At 43.2% G+C, this 21,115-nt stretch overlaps 1 protein-coding gene across 2 annotated transcripts; it reads left to right on the forward strand.

Moving 5' to 3' along the window:
* The first annotated feature begins 1,710 nt into the window (after positions 1-1,710).
* Positions 1,711-17,621, forward strand: LOC101480196 (sodium/hydrogen exchanger 9B2). 2 transcript variants are annotated; one of them, XM_014413752.3, is made up of 15 exons: positions 1,711-1,984; positions 3,624-3,695; positions 7,091-7,189; positions 8,129-8,231; positions 8,378-8,548; positions 12,687-12,829; positions 12,912-13,039; positions 14,231-14,312; positions 15,002-15,095; positions 15,177-15,283; positions 15,367-15,516; positions 15,652-15,760; positions 15,950-16,086; positions 16,562-16,736; positions 16,857-17,621. In XM_014413752.3, the coding sequence occupies exons 1-15, from the start codon at positions 1,928-1,930 to the stop codon at positions 16,943-16,945; spliced, it is 1,716 nt and encodes a 571-aa protein (XP_014269238.3). In that variant the 5' UTR covers positions 1,711-1,927; the 3' UTR covers positions 16,946-17,621. The 2 variants fall into 2 exon arrangements, with proteins under 2 accessions (XP_014269238.3, XP_076734874.1); XM_076878759.1 differs by having other exon boundaries at positions 1,712-1,984; positions 16,860-17,621.
* Positions 17,622-21,115: the final 3,494 nt, after the last annotated feature.

A 21,115-nucleotide genomic window follows, 5' to 3' on the forward strand; every position in this document is an offset into this window, starting at 1 on the left:
AATAAATAAACACAGAGAAAGTCTGTTAGCTGACAAAGACTGAGCACAGAAACCACACTTCGAGTGCAATTACAGTGTGTGAATGTGTTGCTTTGCTTTGCTCACAAAGTATTTCAAACACAAGATCAGTGCTAACAAATATTCTCTAAAAACCCAGGAGATCATTTAAATCCAAGCAAACTGTCTATGAACAGATGAAACCCACGTCTCCGAGTGTGCTGCAAAGATCCCACCAAGAACAGAGGTGGAAATAACCTGAAGAAGGTACCACAGAAAGAGACAGCAGTGGGGGTGTCATCATTGTCTAGGCCCACTTTGCTGTCCTGCAGTAAAAAAATATAAACATATGAAGCATTGCTCGTTTACTCGCAGTGTCAGCATTGTCTTTTTCCATTACATGCTTTATAGACTGTATAGATAATGTCTACGACTGAAGTAGGCAGTACTTTGATTTTGCCTGGAAGAGTCGAATAATCCATAAAACCCGTGAGAGCACAACCAATCACAACACACAAATATCGTTTCCATGCATGGATGTTTTCAAACTGAAATGAAAATGCAATTATCATTTCACTTTCACATTCTGGGTGTTCCTACATTCACCCATCTACCAGATATATAAAAATGTAGTATTTTTTTTATCAAATATTTGTGTACGCCATATAGACTCACTCACAGTGGACTATGTCACAGCAAACAAAGAGCAGAGAGCCAAGAGCGACAAAGGTCCCTGCATTTCCGTTGTTTCTGTCATCGGGTTTAAAACACCAGGACATGACCACAAGTTTAATTCATACTTAATACAATATGCACAGTCATGAATATGCTGGCAGTGGTGCTGGTCACATCGCAGGCGCTACATGGAGTCACTACAACAGTCTAAATGAACAGGTTTGCAGGTCCGGGTCACTGCTGTGTGCATTTAAGCAGAGATGCCCAGACTGTTGACTTACAAGGAAGCACCTCAGCTGGGAGGCATCCACGAGGCATGATAGTCAGGTCCCTGAACCACTTCAGCAGGCTCCTGTGGATGTGGACAGCCTTCAGAGGCAGCTCATACCTGCAACCACAGCTCACAGACAGAGCAGATCGATCAGTAAATCAGAAGCTTTGCATTCACATTCAGGTCTCTCTCGACCACAGATAGTTACAGTGCCCACATTACTGCAGACGCTGCACCGATCCATCCACCAGTCTCCTCCTTTCTCCCTCGCTCACAAACCCCAAGATACTTAAACTCCCTCATTGGGGCAGCATCTTACTCCCAGTCCAGAGTGCTGCTGCCGTCCTGTTGTTCACATCCTCAGTCTGGTAACCGCTGATTCTCCAAGCAAACATCTCAAACAAAACAAAGTAGAACGTCCAAACATCTTGTCTCACTTGGCGAGCATCACAAACAGTATTCGTCACAACTTCCTGACTCTTAAGAAGATAATACCCTGATGGTTTAATAGTTAGTTGCAGAAGCAAACCACTAATCCTCAGATACGGCGTGCGTGCACAGGTGTGGTTGTTGGATCACAAAGCAGTGGTTTCATCGTTTCATCGCGCCTCTCAGCTCTGATTTAACTCCTCACATGAACATTTCAGTTTCTACAAAAAGGTCAAAGCTGGCCGTCACCTCAGCACCTGCGCGCGGCGTGTTAACGTCAGGCGTCCAGTGTAAATGCTGCATGTGCGCACACACGGACACACACCTGCTATTATGTGTATGATAATGTTTGTGTCTGCTGCCCTGCAGCCTGGCATTAATACAGAGGACTCAGGGTTACTGCGACCTGTGTTCCCATAATGCCAGGCTTTACCACGCGTGTGTGTCTGTGTGTGACGTCTGTCATTCTGCACAGCGACAAACACAACAGAGTTAAAACCGTCTGTTGTTAACACGCGGCAGACACTCGCTTCCTCCGTCTCTTGTTGCTGCTTGATGACTAAGTCGCCTGCTGCTCTTTGTTCCAGTCACACAACTTTTCATCAGCTCAAGGTAAGAGCCTGAGAAAATGAGAATAATTCAGCTTTTATGGGTACGTGATGGGAAGTGTGTGAGGTTTCAGTGAAGCTGTCAGCTGGGACTGGAGGGAACATTTGTCCTTTGTTTTGGGTTTACGTGGAGATTTCTGTGATGGGCTGAAAAGACCTGAAGTGGAAATGGAGAGTAGTTGGACTATACTGTTTTACTTTTGCTTATGCACAATTAATGAAGCAGTGTGTTGATCAAGTACTGAGGCCAACTATTTATTTTACTTGAAATGCCAATTTTCACATTTTTAAGAGAAAAAACTGCATATTTATATATATGCATATATTATTTATATATATTATTTTAAAAAATAATTTCTATTAGAAATAAGTTAAAGTTTGCCTGATATGTCTTACTCCTGCATCACTGTATTTCCAGGTAAAACTGCACATTGTATGTAACTTTGCTTTTCTGAAGGCTTCAGTTATTAGTCATGCAGTAGATTAAGAGATTACAGTAAGGGTGGCGTTAAAGATGAAAGATTTCCAAGTGTAAGCTTTTTCTAATCTGCTAAGTCTGGTAATCTATAGTGAGGATTATCAGCATGTTGACAATAACAATCATCAGCTGGCATTAAAACCTTTGAAGAAGTCACTCCGGGTACTTCTTGAGTTTGGACTTCTTTTCAGGTTCTTGGAGAAGTTTCACTGTTTATCCATCCAAGAGGTTTGTTCAGGTCTAAAAGCTGGTGGAGACTCTCAGGTATTTACTCGTTGTTGGAGAGTCACCTTGCAGAGGGTTCAACCCTATAATCATGAGAATCATTTGGGGTCACAGGGGCCAAGGTGGGAATCAAGGCGTGGGTCACTGAAGTGAATTTCTTATGAGTCGCTGATCGCTCTACAGTCATGTGAGGCATTGAGGCATTAGGAGCACATTGGCTAAGGTGTGAGTGGAGATTAAATTGGATGAGAAGGGATCTCAGGACAGCATTAAGTGGAATTTCTGGTGAAGCAGAGGTGGTGCGTTCACTGTCCACCGCAGTCTTGGGATAGCCTGTCTGCCTGCAAAAAGCTGATGTCAGATGGAGGCGGTGCACAAATGGAGGCCTGTATGTGGACCGACTAGTGTGTGCGTCACTCTTGCTTGTACTGCTGTTGGTCCATTCATCAACCGCAGAGAAGAGCGAAAGGGTTGCAGCGGGCAGATTTGATTGGTAACAACAATGAAAAGTGTCCGTGATTAAAGGTGTTGGTGGGACTAAAGTGCACCTACTTACATGATTACAGGGCGGCTCTGCGAGTCTCTGGACCGCCTGCAATGTGTCCATGAGCCTTTAGAACTGAAATATCCTCTCAGATGAAATGTGGAACATCTTTAATAAAATTTTAAAAAGGTGAATGAAACAAGGATTTAGATGAGGATTTTCTGAATGGTCACACAAAGTAAACTGACACCGTCCATTAAGACGTTTTAAAAAGTTTATTTGGGTGCTCATTTTGTTCATGATTTCCATGACATTTTCACTATTCTTACTTGAATAGACTGATTGGACTTCAATGGCATTTAGCATTAAGGACTTTGTTAGTTTGAAATCAGACTTATTTGAAATATTTAAATGTGGCTCCTCACATATATGAGAAGAAATGCGTGATTGTTTCAGATGATGGATGAAGAGGCCACCAAGCGTTACCTTCGGGTGAGCGACGTTGGGCTGCAGCAGGAACAGGCTGAGGTACCACCGACTGTTCACATCACACAAAACATCCACCTATTAAAACCACACACGTGGAGTCACGTGGCCTACAACTTTATCTTTCCTTCTATTTCTGCTCTGACATGGTAAAGAAAACACAACTGCTCCAGCCATCAAAATAGCCCAGTACGTGTGACCAGTTTGTCATCCAAGACTGAAGATGGTCACTTTAAAGTCTGTTTGAGATAACAAACTGACAGGGTGCTTCTTCTGTACCTGTGAAATCTCTCCCACACCACTGGCAGCTTGAACAGGTGATGTAAGGCAGGATGGATCCACGCTCTGACCCTGCCTGAATGTTGCAACAGAAACTGAGACTCATCAGACCAGGAAATGTTTGTCCAACCGTCTACTGTCCAATTTTGATGAGTCTGTGAATTGTAGCTTTAGTTCTTAGCTCTCTGGAGTGCACCCAGTGCAGACTTCTGTTGACTGTTAGCTTCAAAGTTCAACACGCTGTGCATTCAGAGGCGCTCTTCTGCATGCCTTTGATCTAGCGTTGCCTTCTTGTTAGCTTGAAGCAGTCTGACCTCTGACATCACTGAGGCATTTTCATCCAGAGACTTGAAGACCATTGGATGTTTTCAGATGATTCTCTGTAAACCTTAGAGTTGGCTGTGTGGGAAAAATCCCAACAGATCAGCAGTTTATGAAATACTCTGATAACCAAAGTCTCTTTGAGTTTCAGCAGGTCATCTTGAGTCGTCACCAGTGACTTGCTGATGTAATATTTGCATTCATGAGCAGTTGAACAACTGAATAACTGGCACAAGTTTCCTGACTGACAGTAAAACAAGTGAGTGAGAATAAGGACCAGAGAGACCTGCCTGAGCTGTTGTAGCCTCAAAGCCAGACTTAACTATTAACTATGAATATGGGAATGCAGAGGCCAAAAACCAACAGCGACTCAAAGCAGAGCTAATAAATGACCAGGAGTCATTGACCTGGAACTTGAAATGCTGACTGGCTGATGATCAGATGGATACCTCTGTTCAAGAAAAGAGGGCAGAGGATCTAAGACTATTGATAGTAAATCATAAACCATGTCTGCCATATATGCACTAAACAAACAAACACAATGTGTGACACTTGAAATACAATAGGTTGACAACACTTTGTGTAAAGCAGGATTTCTTACGTATTTCATAGTTTTAATGCAGCGTGTTGATATTTCACTCCTCCACCGTCCACCTCCAGTTGGCCCTTGGCGCTTCAGTAAAGGTCATTTTAACCATGTAAAGTGAATGAAGGCCGGAGCAGTAATGCTATCACATGTCACAGTGGACCAATGTATGGCAATGACAGATCATAAAACAATTAACAGATTTAGAGGTACAGATAAGCTGCTATTTGGTCATAAAAAGTTGTTAAGTTCATGAAATTGGATCACCAAACATTAAACACCCGTGTACTTATTCGGTTATTCTTAGAAACAAAGTCAGCTTTACGTGCATGGCTGTCTGTCACATTTAAGCTGTAAATCACCGATGTGGCTGCAGAGTGTTTAGAAATCATCAAAGTTCTTCTGAAAACATAAAAGGTTGGATACATCAACTGGAAACCAGTGGACTTTAGACATTAGTGAGCGTCCAGAGCCATAAAATGTCGAATGTTGACATTTTTCATGATCTGTATGTGTGTGTGAGAGGTGGGATAGTGTATCTGCTCGTTTAGTGACTGATGGGATGAAACAATAACTGTTTGTCTAGTAAACAGACAAACAGGAGGAAAACAAACAGGAATAGGTGTGCGTTCCTCTTTGACATGTGCTCACTCAGTCTCACGGTGGAGGCGTGGCCTTCCACAGGTTAGTGGGGAACTTCAACATTATGCACTCCACACTGTATATAAATGCCACTTGTTTTGCACATATTCAACTCTGTATATTTTATATATTTTATTATTATTATTATTATTTTATTTTATTTTTTTACTATTTAATTTGTAAAAATGTGTATACACACACACACACACACACACACACACACACACACACACACACACACACACACACACACACACACACACACACACGTAGGAAAATATTTAGTATACACATCCAGAAATGCATACACTATTATATATTGTACATATATTTATTAGTTTCAGGTTGGCCATTCTTGTATTTTGCTCGTTTGTGTTGTTGTGTTTGCACATCTCTGTTGCTTGTGGGGCTCGCACACAAGAATTTCACTCGCATGTGCTGTGCCAGTGTGCCTGCACATGTGATGTGACAATAAAAAGTGATTTGATTTGATTTGATTTGGGGCAAATGGGCAGACCAACAACAACCAATACCAGCACACCATAATGAACACACCCCAGTTTCTTGGCTGCGTTATCTGACTTTTAGGAGGTATGTCAGTAAGGAAGCCATCACACGACCCAATCAGAGATTACACCACACAACTACGTCACAATATTCAATAAAGGTTTTTGACCTTGGTAGTCATACAATATAGTAATGAAAAAAATAATCACTGACAAGTTTTTGCAGCACGAGTCCAATTAATGTACTTGGTTCACAGCAGTTTGGTGCCTCTGCAGACGTTGTACTAACCTGCAGGAATGAGGTGGCTGGCCTTGTACTAGTCAGACTTTTAAAGCATGACTTTACTCAAAAACTGCGAAAGTAACTTTGTGGTATTTGGTTTATAGGTGATATATATGTTGCAGGAAGCTGGATAAGTGGTTTAAATAATGCATGGATTTTTAAGATGTAATACAGAAGAGAGTTGACCCCATATGTTATGAGCTTGTTGGCACCTTCTGATCCTCCAAAGATGAGGCTTGTTATATATCTAAAGGGTGACCATAAATTTTTCCATCAGGGCTTTCCAGCTTTGAAATGACCAGCCTGAGGAGATAAGACTCACAGAAGTATTGGTGTTTTGCTGTGATTGAATCCTTTATGATCTTTTACTGCCTTTGATTGTCTTTTTGAAATCAGCTTTCAATTATTTTACAGTGCTCTCTGTTTTTGGTGGTTCTTCCATACCAGTTTTATTTCTCTTTACTTTTTTTTTTGGTTTTCCTATTTCTTTCTGTTCATCTCATCACTTAAATGTTATAATAAAATTATTACTATTTTTAAAAAGATCTCTGAACACGAACAAAGTCCTGCATCTCTAAATCAGCAGTCTTTTGCCAACTTTTAAAGAAAATCTAGGAAGTATTGAGGAAAACATAAAGAGCAAACAGAGTAACTTCTAGGGCCTTAGTAATTCGTCAACCATTGAAATTCACCTGCTTCAAGAGGTTTGGCTGAAGAGGACAAAGGACAAAACCCTACAGCCCATGTCTTTAAACCCATTCTATCTCTCTATCTCTCTCTCTCTCTCTCACTTTTGTACACATGCACGTTTCTGGTAAAGGTAGGGAGTAAAGTTCAGGCTGGTCAAGAGGACAGAGAGATCACCGTCCTACCCCGGAGGAAGGCGGAGGAGCCGGAGGAGCCGGACGACACGACCACGGTGAGTGTGATTCACCTCTGAGCTCTGAGAAAGGCCGTCTATTTATAGAAACCATATGCAAGTGTTGGGGCTCTGTAATTTTTAAGGTTTAGACTGAATGTAGGTGGACAGATGAGAACTGCAGCTAACCTCTGGGCAGTGGGCTCTACATGTGAAAATATGTGTAAAACACTTTGGAGTCAGAGTGAAGGAGACCAGCATGCATACAACGAAAAAAAAAAAAAAAAAAGACCAAGCATTGTTGTTATTAAGGCAGTTTCTACCCATTTATTGGGAATTTTCCTTTCCAAATGTTAGAACATAAGAATTCCAAGGACAAAATTCATATAAGACAGTTAATTTGAAGGGTAACACCTTATAGTTACTGAATCTGTGCTCTTTTAGCAACTACAGATGGATCGAATGCAACCTCACTCTAATGAAACCTCAGCAACCTGGTTGTAGTTGAGGGTTTAAAGTTCTCATGAATATTAATGATAATAAAGTTTGTGGTTTAGGCGTTGTGTCCTGTAAGTGCTCAGTCACACAAGTGTAGAGACTGGTTGGCGATGTCCTAGAAACAGTCCGTTGCTAGGGAAAAATGAAAATTCACCATCTGGTTGCTGGAGTTTGCTGGCAGACACTGTTTAACTTATTGCTGAAGACTCAGTAGGTCACTGCGCTGACCGAGAGAAAGGCCGGTATAAAAATGGAAATGAAAAAATGTATATTTCCCAAACAGCTGGTCAGTGGTTGCTAGCTGTCTCTAGGTGAAATAAGTTGCAAGTTGTAGGTTGCAGCAAAAATGAAAACGTTTTTCTTGAAAGACAAATGTTCTACATTTGGCAATAGTTCAGACAAGCTGGCGTCTTCTATGCAAACTACTGGTGTCTGCAGCAATCTGTTGCTGTGACCAAATGAATGATGAATATCAGAAACTGAAAAACATCTAATGAACAGATGAAGACGCCATCATCTGACTCTTCCTGCTGCGCGTCCTGTATCAGTCTGAAGGACAGATGTCCTCGACCTCGGGGAATCATCAACCTGCTCATCACCAAAGGTAACGAACACTCATGATGCCTGTGTGTTTGTATAAGGTAACATCCTCAACTATGTGTCTTCATTAAATACTCTACCTGACCAGCAGCACTGTGTAAATGTGTCCTGTCACACTGAATCTTAATGGGATGTCACATCTGCTTGCAGTGTGTTTGTTTGCTCTGCTGTTCGGAGTCGTCTGGACCATCACGGGAAAAGAGTGTTTACCTGGAGGGAACCTGTTCGGCATCATCATCCTCTTCATCTGTTCCGTGCTGGGAGGGAAGCTGGTGGGAATGATCCAACTGCCCACACTGCCCCCCTTCCCTCCACTGCTTGGTACAGCCCAATCACTCATTCCTTTTATAGTTTAAGCAAGTAGAGCTGGGCGATATGAGATTTTTTCATATCACGATATGTTTTTTTCATTTCAGGCGATAACGATATCTATCACGATATAAGCCAAATAACTATATTTGTAAGATTTAAATGTGCCGTTGCTCACAAGTAAAATGTGAAATAATCAGCAGCTTGTTTTGATTTAAATATTTATTTCCCATAATAAGTTCAACAGGGCAGATGTACTTAAAATGAGGCTTCAGTTTCAGATAAATAAAGGCAAATATTACAAACTACACAAAAGGTAGCCGCTAAAGCATTTAAGTTTCAAAATAGAACTCCTCCTTGAATCGCTACCTTATCATGGTGGAGGGGTTTGTGTGTCCCAGGGATCCCAGGGGCTATGTTGTCTGGGGGCTTTGCCCCCTGGTAGGGTCTCCCATGGCAAATTGGTCCTGGGTGAGGGACCAGACAAAGAGCGATTCAGAAGACCCTTATGAAAAGATTATCGAGGGAACAGTTTACCCTGCCCGGGATAGGGTTACCGGGGCCCCTCGGTGGTAATCCCCGAACCAAATGGTGGACACCAGAGGCCAAGGGAGCCACCAGGCTGAAGAAGGAGTCCTATCGGGCTTGGTTAGCCTGTGGTACTCCGGAGGCAGCCGACAGGTATCGACAGGCCAAGCGGAATGCGGCTCGGGCAGTGGCTGAAGCAAAAATTCGGGTGTGGGAGGAGTTCGGAGAGGCCATGGAAAAAGACTTTCGGACTGCCTCGAAGAGATTCTGGCAAACCATCAGGCGTCTCAGGAGGGGAAAGCGGTGCTCCACCTGCACTGTGTATAGTGCTGGCGGAGCGCTGCTGACGTCGACTGAGAAAATTGCCAGGCGGTGGAAGGAATACTTCGAGGACCTCCTTAATCCTACTGACACGTCTTCCGAGGAGGAAGCAGAGTCTGGGGATGAGGGGAATGACCCGCCAATTTCCGGGGGCGAGGTCACTGAGGCAGTTAAACAACTCCTTGGTGGCAGAGCCCCTGGTGTTGATTAGGTCCGCCCCGAGTTCCTGAAGGCTCTGGACGTTGTAGGGCTGTCCTGGTTGACACGCCTCTGCAATGTTCAGGGGCAGTACCTGTGGACTGGCAGACCGGGGTGGTGGTCCCCATCTTTAAGAAGGAGGACCGGAGGGTGTGTCCCAACTACAGGGGGATCACACTCCTCAGCCTCCCTGGGAAAGTCTATGCCAGGGTGCTGGAAAGGAGAGTTCGTCCGCTAGTCGAACCTCGGATACAGGAGGAACAATGCGGTTTTCGTCCTGGTCGCGGAACACTGGACCAGCTCTTTATCCTCTCCAGGATACTTGAGGGTGCATGGGAGTTTGCCCAACCAGTCTACATGTGTTTTGTGGACTTGGAGAAGGCATTCGACCGTGTCCCTCGGGGTGTCCTGTGGGAGGTGTTGCGGGAGTATGGGGTGTCTGGCCCATTGCTACGGGCCATTCGATCCCTATACAACCGTTGCAAGAGCTTGGTTCGCATTGCCGGCAATAAGTCGGACTCGTTCCCGGTGGGTGATGGGCTCCGCCAGGGCTGCCCTTTGTCTCCGGTTCTGTTCATAATTTTTATGGACAGGATTTCTAGGTGCAGCCAAGTGGCGGAGGGCTTTCGCTTTGGTGGCCTCAGAATCTCATCTCTGATATTTGCGGATGATGTGGTTCTGTTGGCTTCATCGGGTGAGGGCCTCCAGCTCGCACTGGAACGGTTCGCAGCCGAGTGTGAAGCAGTGGGAATGAGGATCAGCACCTCCAAATCTGAGGCCATGGTTCTCAGCCGGAAAAGGGTGGAGTGCCCACTCCGGGACGGGGATGAGTTCCTGCCCCAAGTAGAGGAGTTCAAGTATCTCGGGATCTTGTTCGTGAGTGATGGGAGAAGGGAGCCGGAGATCGACAGACGGATTGGGGCTGCAGCTGCAGTAATGCGGACGCTGCACCGGTCCGTTGTGGTGAAGAGGGAGCTGAGTGTAAAAGCGAAGCTCTCAATTTACCGGTCGATCTACGTCCCTACCCTCACCTATGGCCACGAGCTGTGGGTAGTGACCGAAAGAACGAGATCGCGGATACAAGCGGCAGAAATGAGCTTCCTCCGAAGGGTGGTTGGCCTCTCCCTTAGAGATAGGGTGAGAAGTTCGGCCATCCGGGAGGGGCTCAGAGTAGAGCAGCTGCTGCTCCACATCGAAAGGAGCCAGCTGAGGTGGTTCGGGCATCTGACAAGGATGCCCCCTGGGCGCCTCCTGGGTGAGGTGTTCCAGGCATGTCCCACTGGGAGGAGGCCCTGGGGCAGACCCAGGACACGCTGGAGAGATTATATATCTCGGCTGGCCTGGGAACGCCTTGGTGTTCCCCTGGATAAGCTGGAGGAGGTGGCTGGGGAGAGGGAGGTCTGGGCCTCTTTGCTTAGGCTGCTGCCCCCGCGACCCGGCCTTGGATAAAGCGGATGAAGATGGATGGATGGAATAGAACAAACAAAACAGACTACTAAATTGTCAGGTCCACTTAGAAACAAAATATTAATTCTAAAAATAAATCTTAGCTTATTTTACAGAAGAAGAGACAAAATTGACTAACTTATTTAATATAGCTTTGGAAGCGCTGTCTGAGAGAAATGTTTATATCCAGGGAGTTGGTAACGAGGATTCATTACCTTAATTAGCTGCTTGAATCCTTCATTGTCGACCGTGTTTATTGGTAGCATGTCTTTAGCAAGACAGTAAGCCATGGCATTCGTTATGTTGCTATGTCTCTTAGCTTTTTTGTCATATGGTAAGACGCCGGAGAAAGCCGACTCAATTGACTGCTTCGCAGGGATTCCCCCAGTTGTTTTCGATGATGAATTAGTGCTTTCAGTCAGAGATTGAGCGTGCTCTAGTGGGTGGCACTGCTTCAGGTGATAAAAAAGGTTTGTTGTATTTCCAGACTTTGTGGGAACATGCTTTCGGCACAATTTACAGTGCGCGTTACTGTTTTTTGTCAGACTTGAAATAGCCGAAATACCTCCACACTATGGAACTTCTCTTGCCTTTCCTTTCGACAATCTCTCCGGCATCCGTCATCTGTGTTCTCTTCGGTAACCTTCGGTCACGCTCTCGGTTGATTTTTCTCTAGTCGGCACACTCATTTCCTCCATTACCCGGCCGCTGGCTGCTTTCCAAACAAATACACATGTGCGGCTTGGCACTTGAGCTGTACGTAACAAGTTAGGTGACATGACGCTGCGGCTGTGATTGGTTCGGCTCTGCGCTGCTTAATTTGAATTGGCTATTCATTTTTTATAAGAGAGGAAGAGAGAGAGAGATGAGGTCTATCGCAATAGTTTCATTTTTCTATTGGGAAAAGTTATTTCGCAATACATATCGTTATCGTTTATCGCCCAGCTCTAGTTTATAAAATCTGTGTTAAGAGCCTCTGATGTAGATCTTCCCAGCAGCTATGCTTGTGTGTCTGTGATGTGCTGCAATATGCAGCATAAACAGTAGAGGGTGGTTTGTGCTCTCTCTTGGAGTTCATCCATTCTCCTTGAGTCAATTAAAAGAGAAAATGGTGACATTAGAAGTAAGCAAAAATGCAAAGGTGGAAGCACTGGACCAATCACTGCTTTGAGGAGACGTAGGTCCATTTGATGATGATTTAATAAGACAGTGATTAGGTAGAACTTTATAATACAGCATATGGCTGTAATTCCCCTGGAATTAAATTGATTCTCTGTGTGTTTTATCTGAAATTTTATCTTGGCCATTTGAATAGTGATACACACCAACATAATAAGAAATAAAAAAGGCAAAGCGAATCCCCTTAATAATAAAGCCTGCATCTCTAAAAGTACAGCATAGTGTAAATTACTTAAATATTGATACACTACTTAAAATTACTGTAATTATTTTTTTAATTCCAGTAAAACACGAATTGTTACCCCTTTATTATAACATACTGTATTTGCCAGGAAGCATTTGTAGATAAAAAGAATTTAATTGTAATTTCAGATGCATGTTGAATCATTGTATTTTGCTAGCACAGATTATGTTAGCTGGGGTACTTACAGGTGTGGCAACCATGTAAAAACCTGTGTATGTGTGTGCGTGCATGTAGGTATGCTGCTGGCAGGTCTGCTATTGCGTAATGTTCCTTACATAACGGACGCCATCTTCATCGACACTCACTGGTCTGCAGCTCTGAGGAACATCGCCTTGTCCATCATCCTGACCAGGGCTGGTCTGGGCCTCAACCCTGAGGTACGTGTACATTTAAATATCAGTCTAAGTTAAGTTGCACACAAAATCAAATGCAGTCTCTTAACTCTGTGTTTGCATGCAGGCTTTAAGTCGACTGAAAGCAGTGTGCGTACGTGTTGCAGTTGGACCCTGTATGGTGGAAGCCTGCATTGTTGCTGTGGTTTCTCACTTCCTGCTGGGTCTGCCATGGGTTTGGGGTTTCATACTGGGGTAAAGTGCACACACACACACACACACACACACACACACACACACACACACACACACACACACATAGGGATGGGTACCGGTATCCGGTGCCATGATGGCACCGGTTCTGACATAAACGGTAGTAACCAGACCGAAAAGCAGCGCACATTTCGGTGCTTTTTTTTCCTGACCTGTGATACACTTTGAATTCTAGCCAATCATTTTACGTTTCCAAGGATAGTGGGCGGGCCCAGGTACGTAGGTTCTTTTAGAGCAGAGCTACAGATTAAAAATGCCCAAGGCGAAGCGGTCAAAAGTCTGGCTGTACTTCACAGCAAAATATACAAACTCAGCAGCCTGCAACAAGCGCCTTAAGCTGATACTGTGATACTGTCAAAGGAGGTAACACCTCAAATCCGATGAAACACCTGGCGACGCATAGCGTTTTTTTTTTTAAAAGCCGAGAAATGCGCCGTATTTGATAGCTTGCTGTGAGACCTCACACCGAGCACATCTACTGTGGGTATGGTGCCTGTTATTGGACCCGGAGTTAGCAACATCCCCCAAAAACACAAACAGGAGAGTCCTGGCCCCTAGCCCTGCCAGTGTAGCAGAAATGATGAGGATGATGATGCAGCAGCATCCGTTCTTCTTTGTGTGAGTAGCTTCATGTTGTTCGTGTGTAATTTACGTTGAGTAGGCTAACCACGTTATTACATTAATGCATGTAAGGTGAACTAGCAAACATCATCATAGCTACATGCGGCTGTCTTCTTGTTTGATGGCAGATACTCCCTTCACCCTGGCCAAAAAGGCTAAAATGACCAAAGAAAAAGTGGAAAACCGCTAAACATGAGAAGTTTTTGGACAAAGTTTGTATTTATTCCATTGTTTAAGCACTGCTTCCAGCCAAGAGTGATACCATATATGCACTATAGCTGCAGAAAAGGCTAACATTGTTATCTTTTTACAAAAAGAACAGCTGAACATGAGAGGTTTTTGAATTTTGTGTTCTCTATTATTTAAGCACCGGTTTGAGCACCGTTTAAGCACCAGCACTGTTTCAAAAGTACCGGTTTGGCACCGGTATCGGATAAAACCTAAACGATACCCATCCCTAGACACACACACAGAGCCATTTCTTTCTGTATGACTAGATTCAAAGTAAGTAAAGCGACACTCATTGTGCCTGTGATATTTGTGTTTGTGCAGTTTTGTACTGGCTGCCGTTTCTCCAGCAGTTGTTGTTCCTTCAATGCTGCTCCTGCAGAGAGAAGGATATGGAGTGGACAAGGTAAATTATCACCCGTTACTATCATCACTACATTTGACTGATGAAAGGTTCATCCTGCCACAAGGGGCAGCGTATGGGTGGAAAAACAGATGAGCCTGAGATGAATCTATAGACATGACACATCATCTGTGTAGGCTTATGCAGAGCAAGTATAAAATAAAAATAACAGCAGAACCACCTGCAGGACTGTAAACATTACATAACAATTGACACCATTAATAAAATCAATATAGGGGCCTCTAGAGATCCTCGAGCTCCATCAACACATTCTCAGTGATTGCTAAGCTTCCTAATCATGCTCTACCCCCTTTACAAGAACCCACAGTGACCTCTAGGAGACCCACAGTGGTCCTTAATACCTCATACAAAGTCACTAAAGCCAGCTTAAGCAACACTTGAAACTTTGATAGGATACTGATTAAGTAGCAATACTCTTCTAAAAGCGTTGTACACCTTATTGGTTTTCACAACAACCCCAATACCTATAATACACCACTAGAATCCCTTCAGCTATTTCTCAAAGCGTTTAATCACTTCAAGTCTATTTAAAGGAAGGGAAAGCATCACCAAAAAGATCTAGGGCTCCTCCAGTAAAGCTCCTCAAACCCAAGAGCTTCCATGGGAGTCAAGAAAGATCAAGTCTTCTGCTCTAATATGAATCTTTAATGTCACTGTGTGTTGTTCTTCAGGGAATCCCCACCCTCCTGATGGCTGCTGGAAGCTTTGATGATATTCTCGCCATAACAGGATTCTCTACTTGTCTGGGAATCGCCTTCTCTACAGGTCAAAGAAAGTTTTTCTGTCCTGTGCTTTATGGTTTGTGTTTTTTCTAGTCTACATGGTCTCGTTGTGTTTGTCCTGCAGGTTCTACATGGATGAACATACTGAAGGGTCTGCTGGAGGTGGTGGGAGGCATCGTAGCTGGTATGATCCTGGGCATGTTCTTGTACTGCTTCCCCAGCAATGACCAGGTCTGACATTTTTTTATTAATATGATTTTTCCTTTTTTAATTGTTCATAAAATGTGTCTTTAATATCTTCTGTCTGATCGCAGGAGGATCTGGTATTGAGGAGGACCCTCATGTTGCTGGGTCTGTCCACATTTTCAGTCTTCTTCAGTCATGTTATAGGTTTTGCTGGAGCTGGAGGTCTCTGTACACTGGTGCTGGCTTTCCTGGCTGCACTGGGCTGGAAGACTGAAAAGGTATCATATATCAGGATCACTTTAACCTGCATCCTGCCCCTTGGATTTTGTCATGTTTACCCTAAATCAACATGTCTTTTAATGGCTGGCACCATGGAATGTGGTTAATCCAGGTATCTCTAACTTCACAATCAGGCACCAGTAGCAGAAATGGTGGGTCGGTCATGGGATGTATTTCAGCCACTTCTCTTCGGTCTGATTGGAGCTGAGATCACGATTAAAGCACTCAGCCCAAGTACTGTGGGTAAGAACATTATGCTACCAGTATATTTCAGTTAGACTTTGCTCCATTTGTGTCTAGATTTTGTTCTCAGTTATAGGAGCCCAGTGGGCCCAGTAATCAAAGAGCTTTAACCTGCAGAGCAAAACATTTCACTGCTTGAGGAAATTTAAGATACTGGTTTCCTCTTTGTTGTTGTGTCTATGCCCTTAGGTCTGGGTATGGCCTGCATTCTTATTGGTCTGGTGATCCGTCTACTTGTCACCTTCCTGTTGGTTCATTACGGAGGATTCAGCTTAAAAGAGAAGCTCTTCATTTCTGTGGCCTGGCTGCCTAAAGCTACTGTGCAGGTCTGTGAGTGTGTAATCCTGATATTAGACTGCTAGAAGATATTCATTTTTCAAGAATAGTGTGCCCGACTTTATTAAACCAGAACTAGAAGCACCTCAGACTTATCCGGAAACTTCTGCATAAAGCCTCTAAACACTCCTAAAATGCCACTGGTGGTCAAAACAGCTACTAAGATATCATATAGAATTTTCTTTGTAACCACTGAAATCATTAGATTGTAATGGTGTTGATTAGCTACCTACATGGCACCTGAATTCTCTTTATTGACTTCGAAAACCTAAATTACTACAATAACCACGCAAAGAAGTTCTAGTTCGCCATTAGTTATGATCTAAAGGCCTTTAGATCTAGATGACTAAGAACTAAAAAAATACCGTTGTTTCCCTTAAAACCACCTCTGTGATCTTAACGATAAACTCCTTCATTGTTAATCTGCACTTCTCCTGAGCAGTTATTTATGTCTGTATGTGCTAGGCTGCCATTGGCTCCAAGGCATTGGACATGGCGAGGGAGGAAGGGGACGAGGCCTTAATTAAGTTTGGTCTGGACGTGCTAACATTAGCGGTGTTAGCCATCTTGACCACAGCTCCAGTTGGTGCACTGGGTATCGGACTGGCAGGACCACGTCTCCTGGCCCGGCAGGTCAAAGGTCAGCAGGCATACACATCTGCACACTGTGTAGTGGCTTACATCACTGAACAGTGTCAGATGTAGTCATATGTAAACAACATATGTCTTTTCTTCCCCTTTCTAAAAATCCCGACCTCAGCAGAAGAGACGGAAGGTGGAGCTACACCATCTTACCGCAACGGGGTTGTTCAAGAAAAAGACAACGGGACTCTCGAGAGCAAGCTATGAAGCATCTGAATGGAAAAACTGACTATACAAAACTGTATATACAATATATATATATATATGTCCACACATTATGTAAATCATAAACAGAATTTAGCTGCGGTTCATTTATATAAACTGGCTGTCAATATCTTCTATTTTCTCATATGCTCAGGTTAGAAACTGTAAATGTGCAAATGTTTGTGTAGTGTACTATACTGATATTTATGCATTTTGGTAAAGTGCAATGATTGATTTTACATTACACTCAGATTATGTTATCAGCTCATTAGCAGTGACAGAATCTATATTATGAATTAATTTCTGGCTAGCTAGTGTTAACATAAAGCGTATTTGCCACACCAGGTTTCATTTTCTTACTTCATTTTTTATTTTCTTCTGTTTGTCTGTTGCATAAGTGAAGTACAGCTGAGGTCATTCATCATATGGGGACTGGCAGATAGTTTAGCTAGCATGCTAATCTGATGTGTTGGAGTTTAGCTATGGTGGAGTAACAAAGGCAGACTTGATGCTGGAGGTCAGGTCTTTAAACTGACATCACATTCTTTCTGGTGTCAGGTTTGGTTATAAGAAGCTAAAATGTTCATTTTTACTGTTTTGTGTGCTTAAAACATGGTTATTTACAAGAGTAATTAATGGCAGTAACAGATAGCTTCATTAAACAGCTTCAAATGTGCAAGTGACTAATCTTAACTGGGTGGGTAATCTATTGTCTAATGACATTTTCAAAGATATATTAATATATTCTTAGATAATATTCATACAAAATAATCTGAATGTTTATCTTTGAGACAGACTTACACGCACGGCTGCCAGCCTGGAAGCTTGTATCAGTAATCGTGTAATCATTAAGCATGCTGTAATTGTGTGATGTCCTATTGATCAGCTGTAATTTACATGTGCAGCTTTAATTCAAAGCTCAATAAATATTTATCAATAAAGTTAGAATATTAAAAAAGGTTTCTCTTTTGTATGCATCAAGACTACATGCTATTTACTTAAGTTATCGCAGCTAGAACCACACAATACAGTCTTAATTGGTAACTAAGGTTTTAGGTTCTGCTGGGATGACATGACGAAGCTATGACACACGTATCTGAACTGTTTATGAGCTCACATGGCCACATTCACCACAGATGTCAGTGTGTCATGATTCTTAGGGCACAGTTATCTACAGTACCAGCCTGCACCATGGATCCATGCTTGATTTGATGTGTTTGATTGTCACACTTTGTGTCTGGCCAGTGAGTTGAGCATTTACCATTTCTCCTTCACTCTGTGGTTCAACTGATCCAAGTGATTCCACCTAAGATTACGTTGGTGATTGTGAAGGTAAGCTCTCCTGATGCTTTTCCTCTCAGCTGGATGTGTGTTTTGGATTTTCTACTGAAAAACTAATGATAGTCCCATGATTGGTATCAAGTTGGCCCTAAAGATGAAAAACATGACATGTACTTTAGTTTCTTACTCAAATCCTTGTCCACCAGCTGCTGCCTGAACACACTGAAATTTAATGGATGTGGAATGAGCCTTTTAACAACCACCAAGTTTCAAGCAACTCATCTAGAGCTGGAGTTTTATTTTAACTGTGTAAATGGGCCTAACCCTAATGAGGGATTCATGGCAGCATTGTGTTTCTTTGCAAAAGTATTTGGTTAAAAGAGTGAAGAATTCTAAGTATATAGCCAGCTGTGTGTAGTCAAAAAGCCCACACCCATACAAACCCTGTAATAATAGTATCCATTGCTTTAATGCAGATTGTTTCATTTGGTTGTTTGCTTTTTGAGTAGATGTTGTGAACAGGAAACGAGCAAAAGCCGAGTTAATGCTAAGAAAACAAGCATACTGCAAATTGTGAAAAACAAGTGTGGTGTGGATATGATTAAAATGCAATAATGCCACCTAGAGGAATTTCAACGTAGGAAATATAAATGGTAAATGGCTTGTATTTGTACAGCACTTAACTTAGTCCCTAAGGACTCCAAAGCGCTTTACACATTCAGTCACACACACATTCACACACTGGTGATGGCAAGCTACGTTGCAGCCACAGCTGCCCTGGGGCGCACTGACAGAGGCGATTTTCAAACAAACCGACTAGAAGATGAAAATACACAGAGGCAGTCTGGTTTCAGTATTAAGATACCTTTAAGATATTCGCTTTTTTCCTTAAACAATTTCAGCATGGATCACAATAAAAGATGAGTGTGGGAGGGCCATCCTATAGTAGAGTCCCAAATTACGCAAAACAGCCTAATATTGAGCTGGACTAACAGCGAGGACCATTAGAGGAAAATCACATTGTTATGTTCATTTTGATCAATGTTGTCATTGTTGCACTTACACTTGTAAACCTTGCCTTAAACTGCATGTTTAGATATTCTTCTGTTCCTCCCCTACACATCGAAGCAATTGGCTATAGTGTTAAACTGCAGGCACATTCCAATCTAAAGGTTCTGGTTGTCTTATCTGTAAAGGATGATCACTCTTAGCCATTTAAGAGCTCATCTGTGCTTGTATATAGTGAACCATTAAAGTTGAGCCATATAAAGGGTGAGAGGAGATGACCCTTTGTGATCAGCAGGATGTCACACACACACACACACACACATGCTCGCACACAGTGCTTTAACTGTTATGACACACCATTTATGGTTTTACAATGGGGGGTTGTTTCATTTCAACCAGCGGGGCTGCAAGCGCAGACCCAACATTTATGTACCAAAGAAGCAAAAAAAACAAAAAATAAAATAATACCCTAAAATTTTACACCCAAGTTGCTGTTCAGCAAAAGCAGTGTGGAAGAGGACTCCACCACCAGAGAGGTCCCATGGGTACTGGCTTATCCTCGGTCACTGCAATAAAAAACAAACAAGCAAACGTAGCAAAAACAAGAACCACTAAAATCTCTACTCCAGCAAATCAGTCACTCCGCAAACAGGGCGTCAAATAAGCCATTACACCGCATATTCAACCAATAAAAGGGATAGGATAGAGGAGGACGAGCATACGGCCACATTTTTTAATATTTCTGTTATATATTCGTGGGGGGTCTCATGTAATATTGGTACCAAACCATTATCACACAGCTACAACTAATGGGTTTCAGCCCACACATACTAGTAGCATGTGAAACCAACCCTGGGACATGCAGATAAACACTGTGTGTCTCCAAACTTGCAGTGTTGGTCTTAGATATCATTTTCAAATATCTCAAGTTAGATTCAGAACCATCCTGAGTCTCATAACAAACACAAAGAGACATGTGTGTTTCCTGCTTCTGCTCGTCAACTTCTGCTCGTGTTGTTGTTTTTGGTGTTGATGTGTACGGCTGCAGCGGGAGAGCTGCAGCCGTTGAATGTACTGTTACAGCGACCGTGTGATTACTGTAAGGGTGGACAGCGTGCGGCTCGGGGTTAGCTGGAGGCTGGCACGCTTAAATGAACATAAAAATAAAAAGTGCTAAGTAGATATATATATACATGATATATACATGAGTGCAGGTGGTGATCAGTGCCAAACATGGAATGATGCAGTGAACACAGCGTAGGGTCATGTGTTAGTGGTGGGAACAGTCATACGGTTATTGTTCATGTGTCCAACAGCAGAGGGGAAGAAACTGTTCTTATGGCGAGAGGTTCTGGTGCGAATGGACCGGAGCCTCCTGCCTGAGGGGAGCAGGTCAAACAGACTGTGTCCAGGGTGAGAAGGGTCAGCTGAGATCCGGGCTGCACGCCGCAGTGTCCTGGAGGTGTACAGGTCCTGCAGAGATGGGAGTCTGCAGCCAATCACCTTCTCAGCAGAGCGCACAACACGCTGCAGTCTCTGTTTGTCCCTGATAGTGGCTCCAGCGTACCACACGGTGATGGAGGAGGTGATTGTAGTGTAGAATTGCATCATCGTCTGTGTTGGCAGGTTGGTGGGCGATGGGGGTATGTGGCGGGGTGTGTTCTGCGATACCACTGCAGGTTTGGTGGTGGTGATGTGTACAGCTGGCAGTGGGAGAGCTGCAGCCGTTGAATGTACTGTTACGGCGACCGTGTGATTATTGTAAGAATAAACGATGCTGTGAACCATGAAAAAGCCATCGGGTCTGCTGTGGTGGTGATCTTTGTTTTGTTTTTTATCTTAAGTGCACGCAAACCAGTAAACAAATTAAAACAAATGCTGTTG

This window comes from Maylandia zebra, linkage group LG3 (assembly GCF_041146795.1).
Source record: "Maylandia zebra isolate NMK-2024a linkage group LG3, Mzebra_GT3a, whole genome shotgun sequence".
Classification (NCBI taxonomy): Eukaryota; Metazoa; Chordata; class Actinopteri; order Cichliformes; family Cichlidae; genus Maylandia; species Maylandia zebra.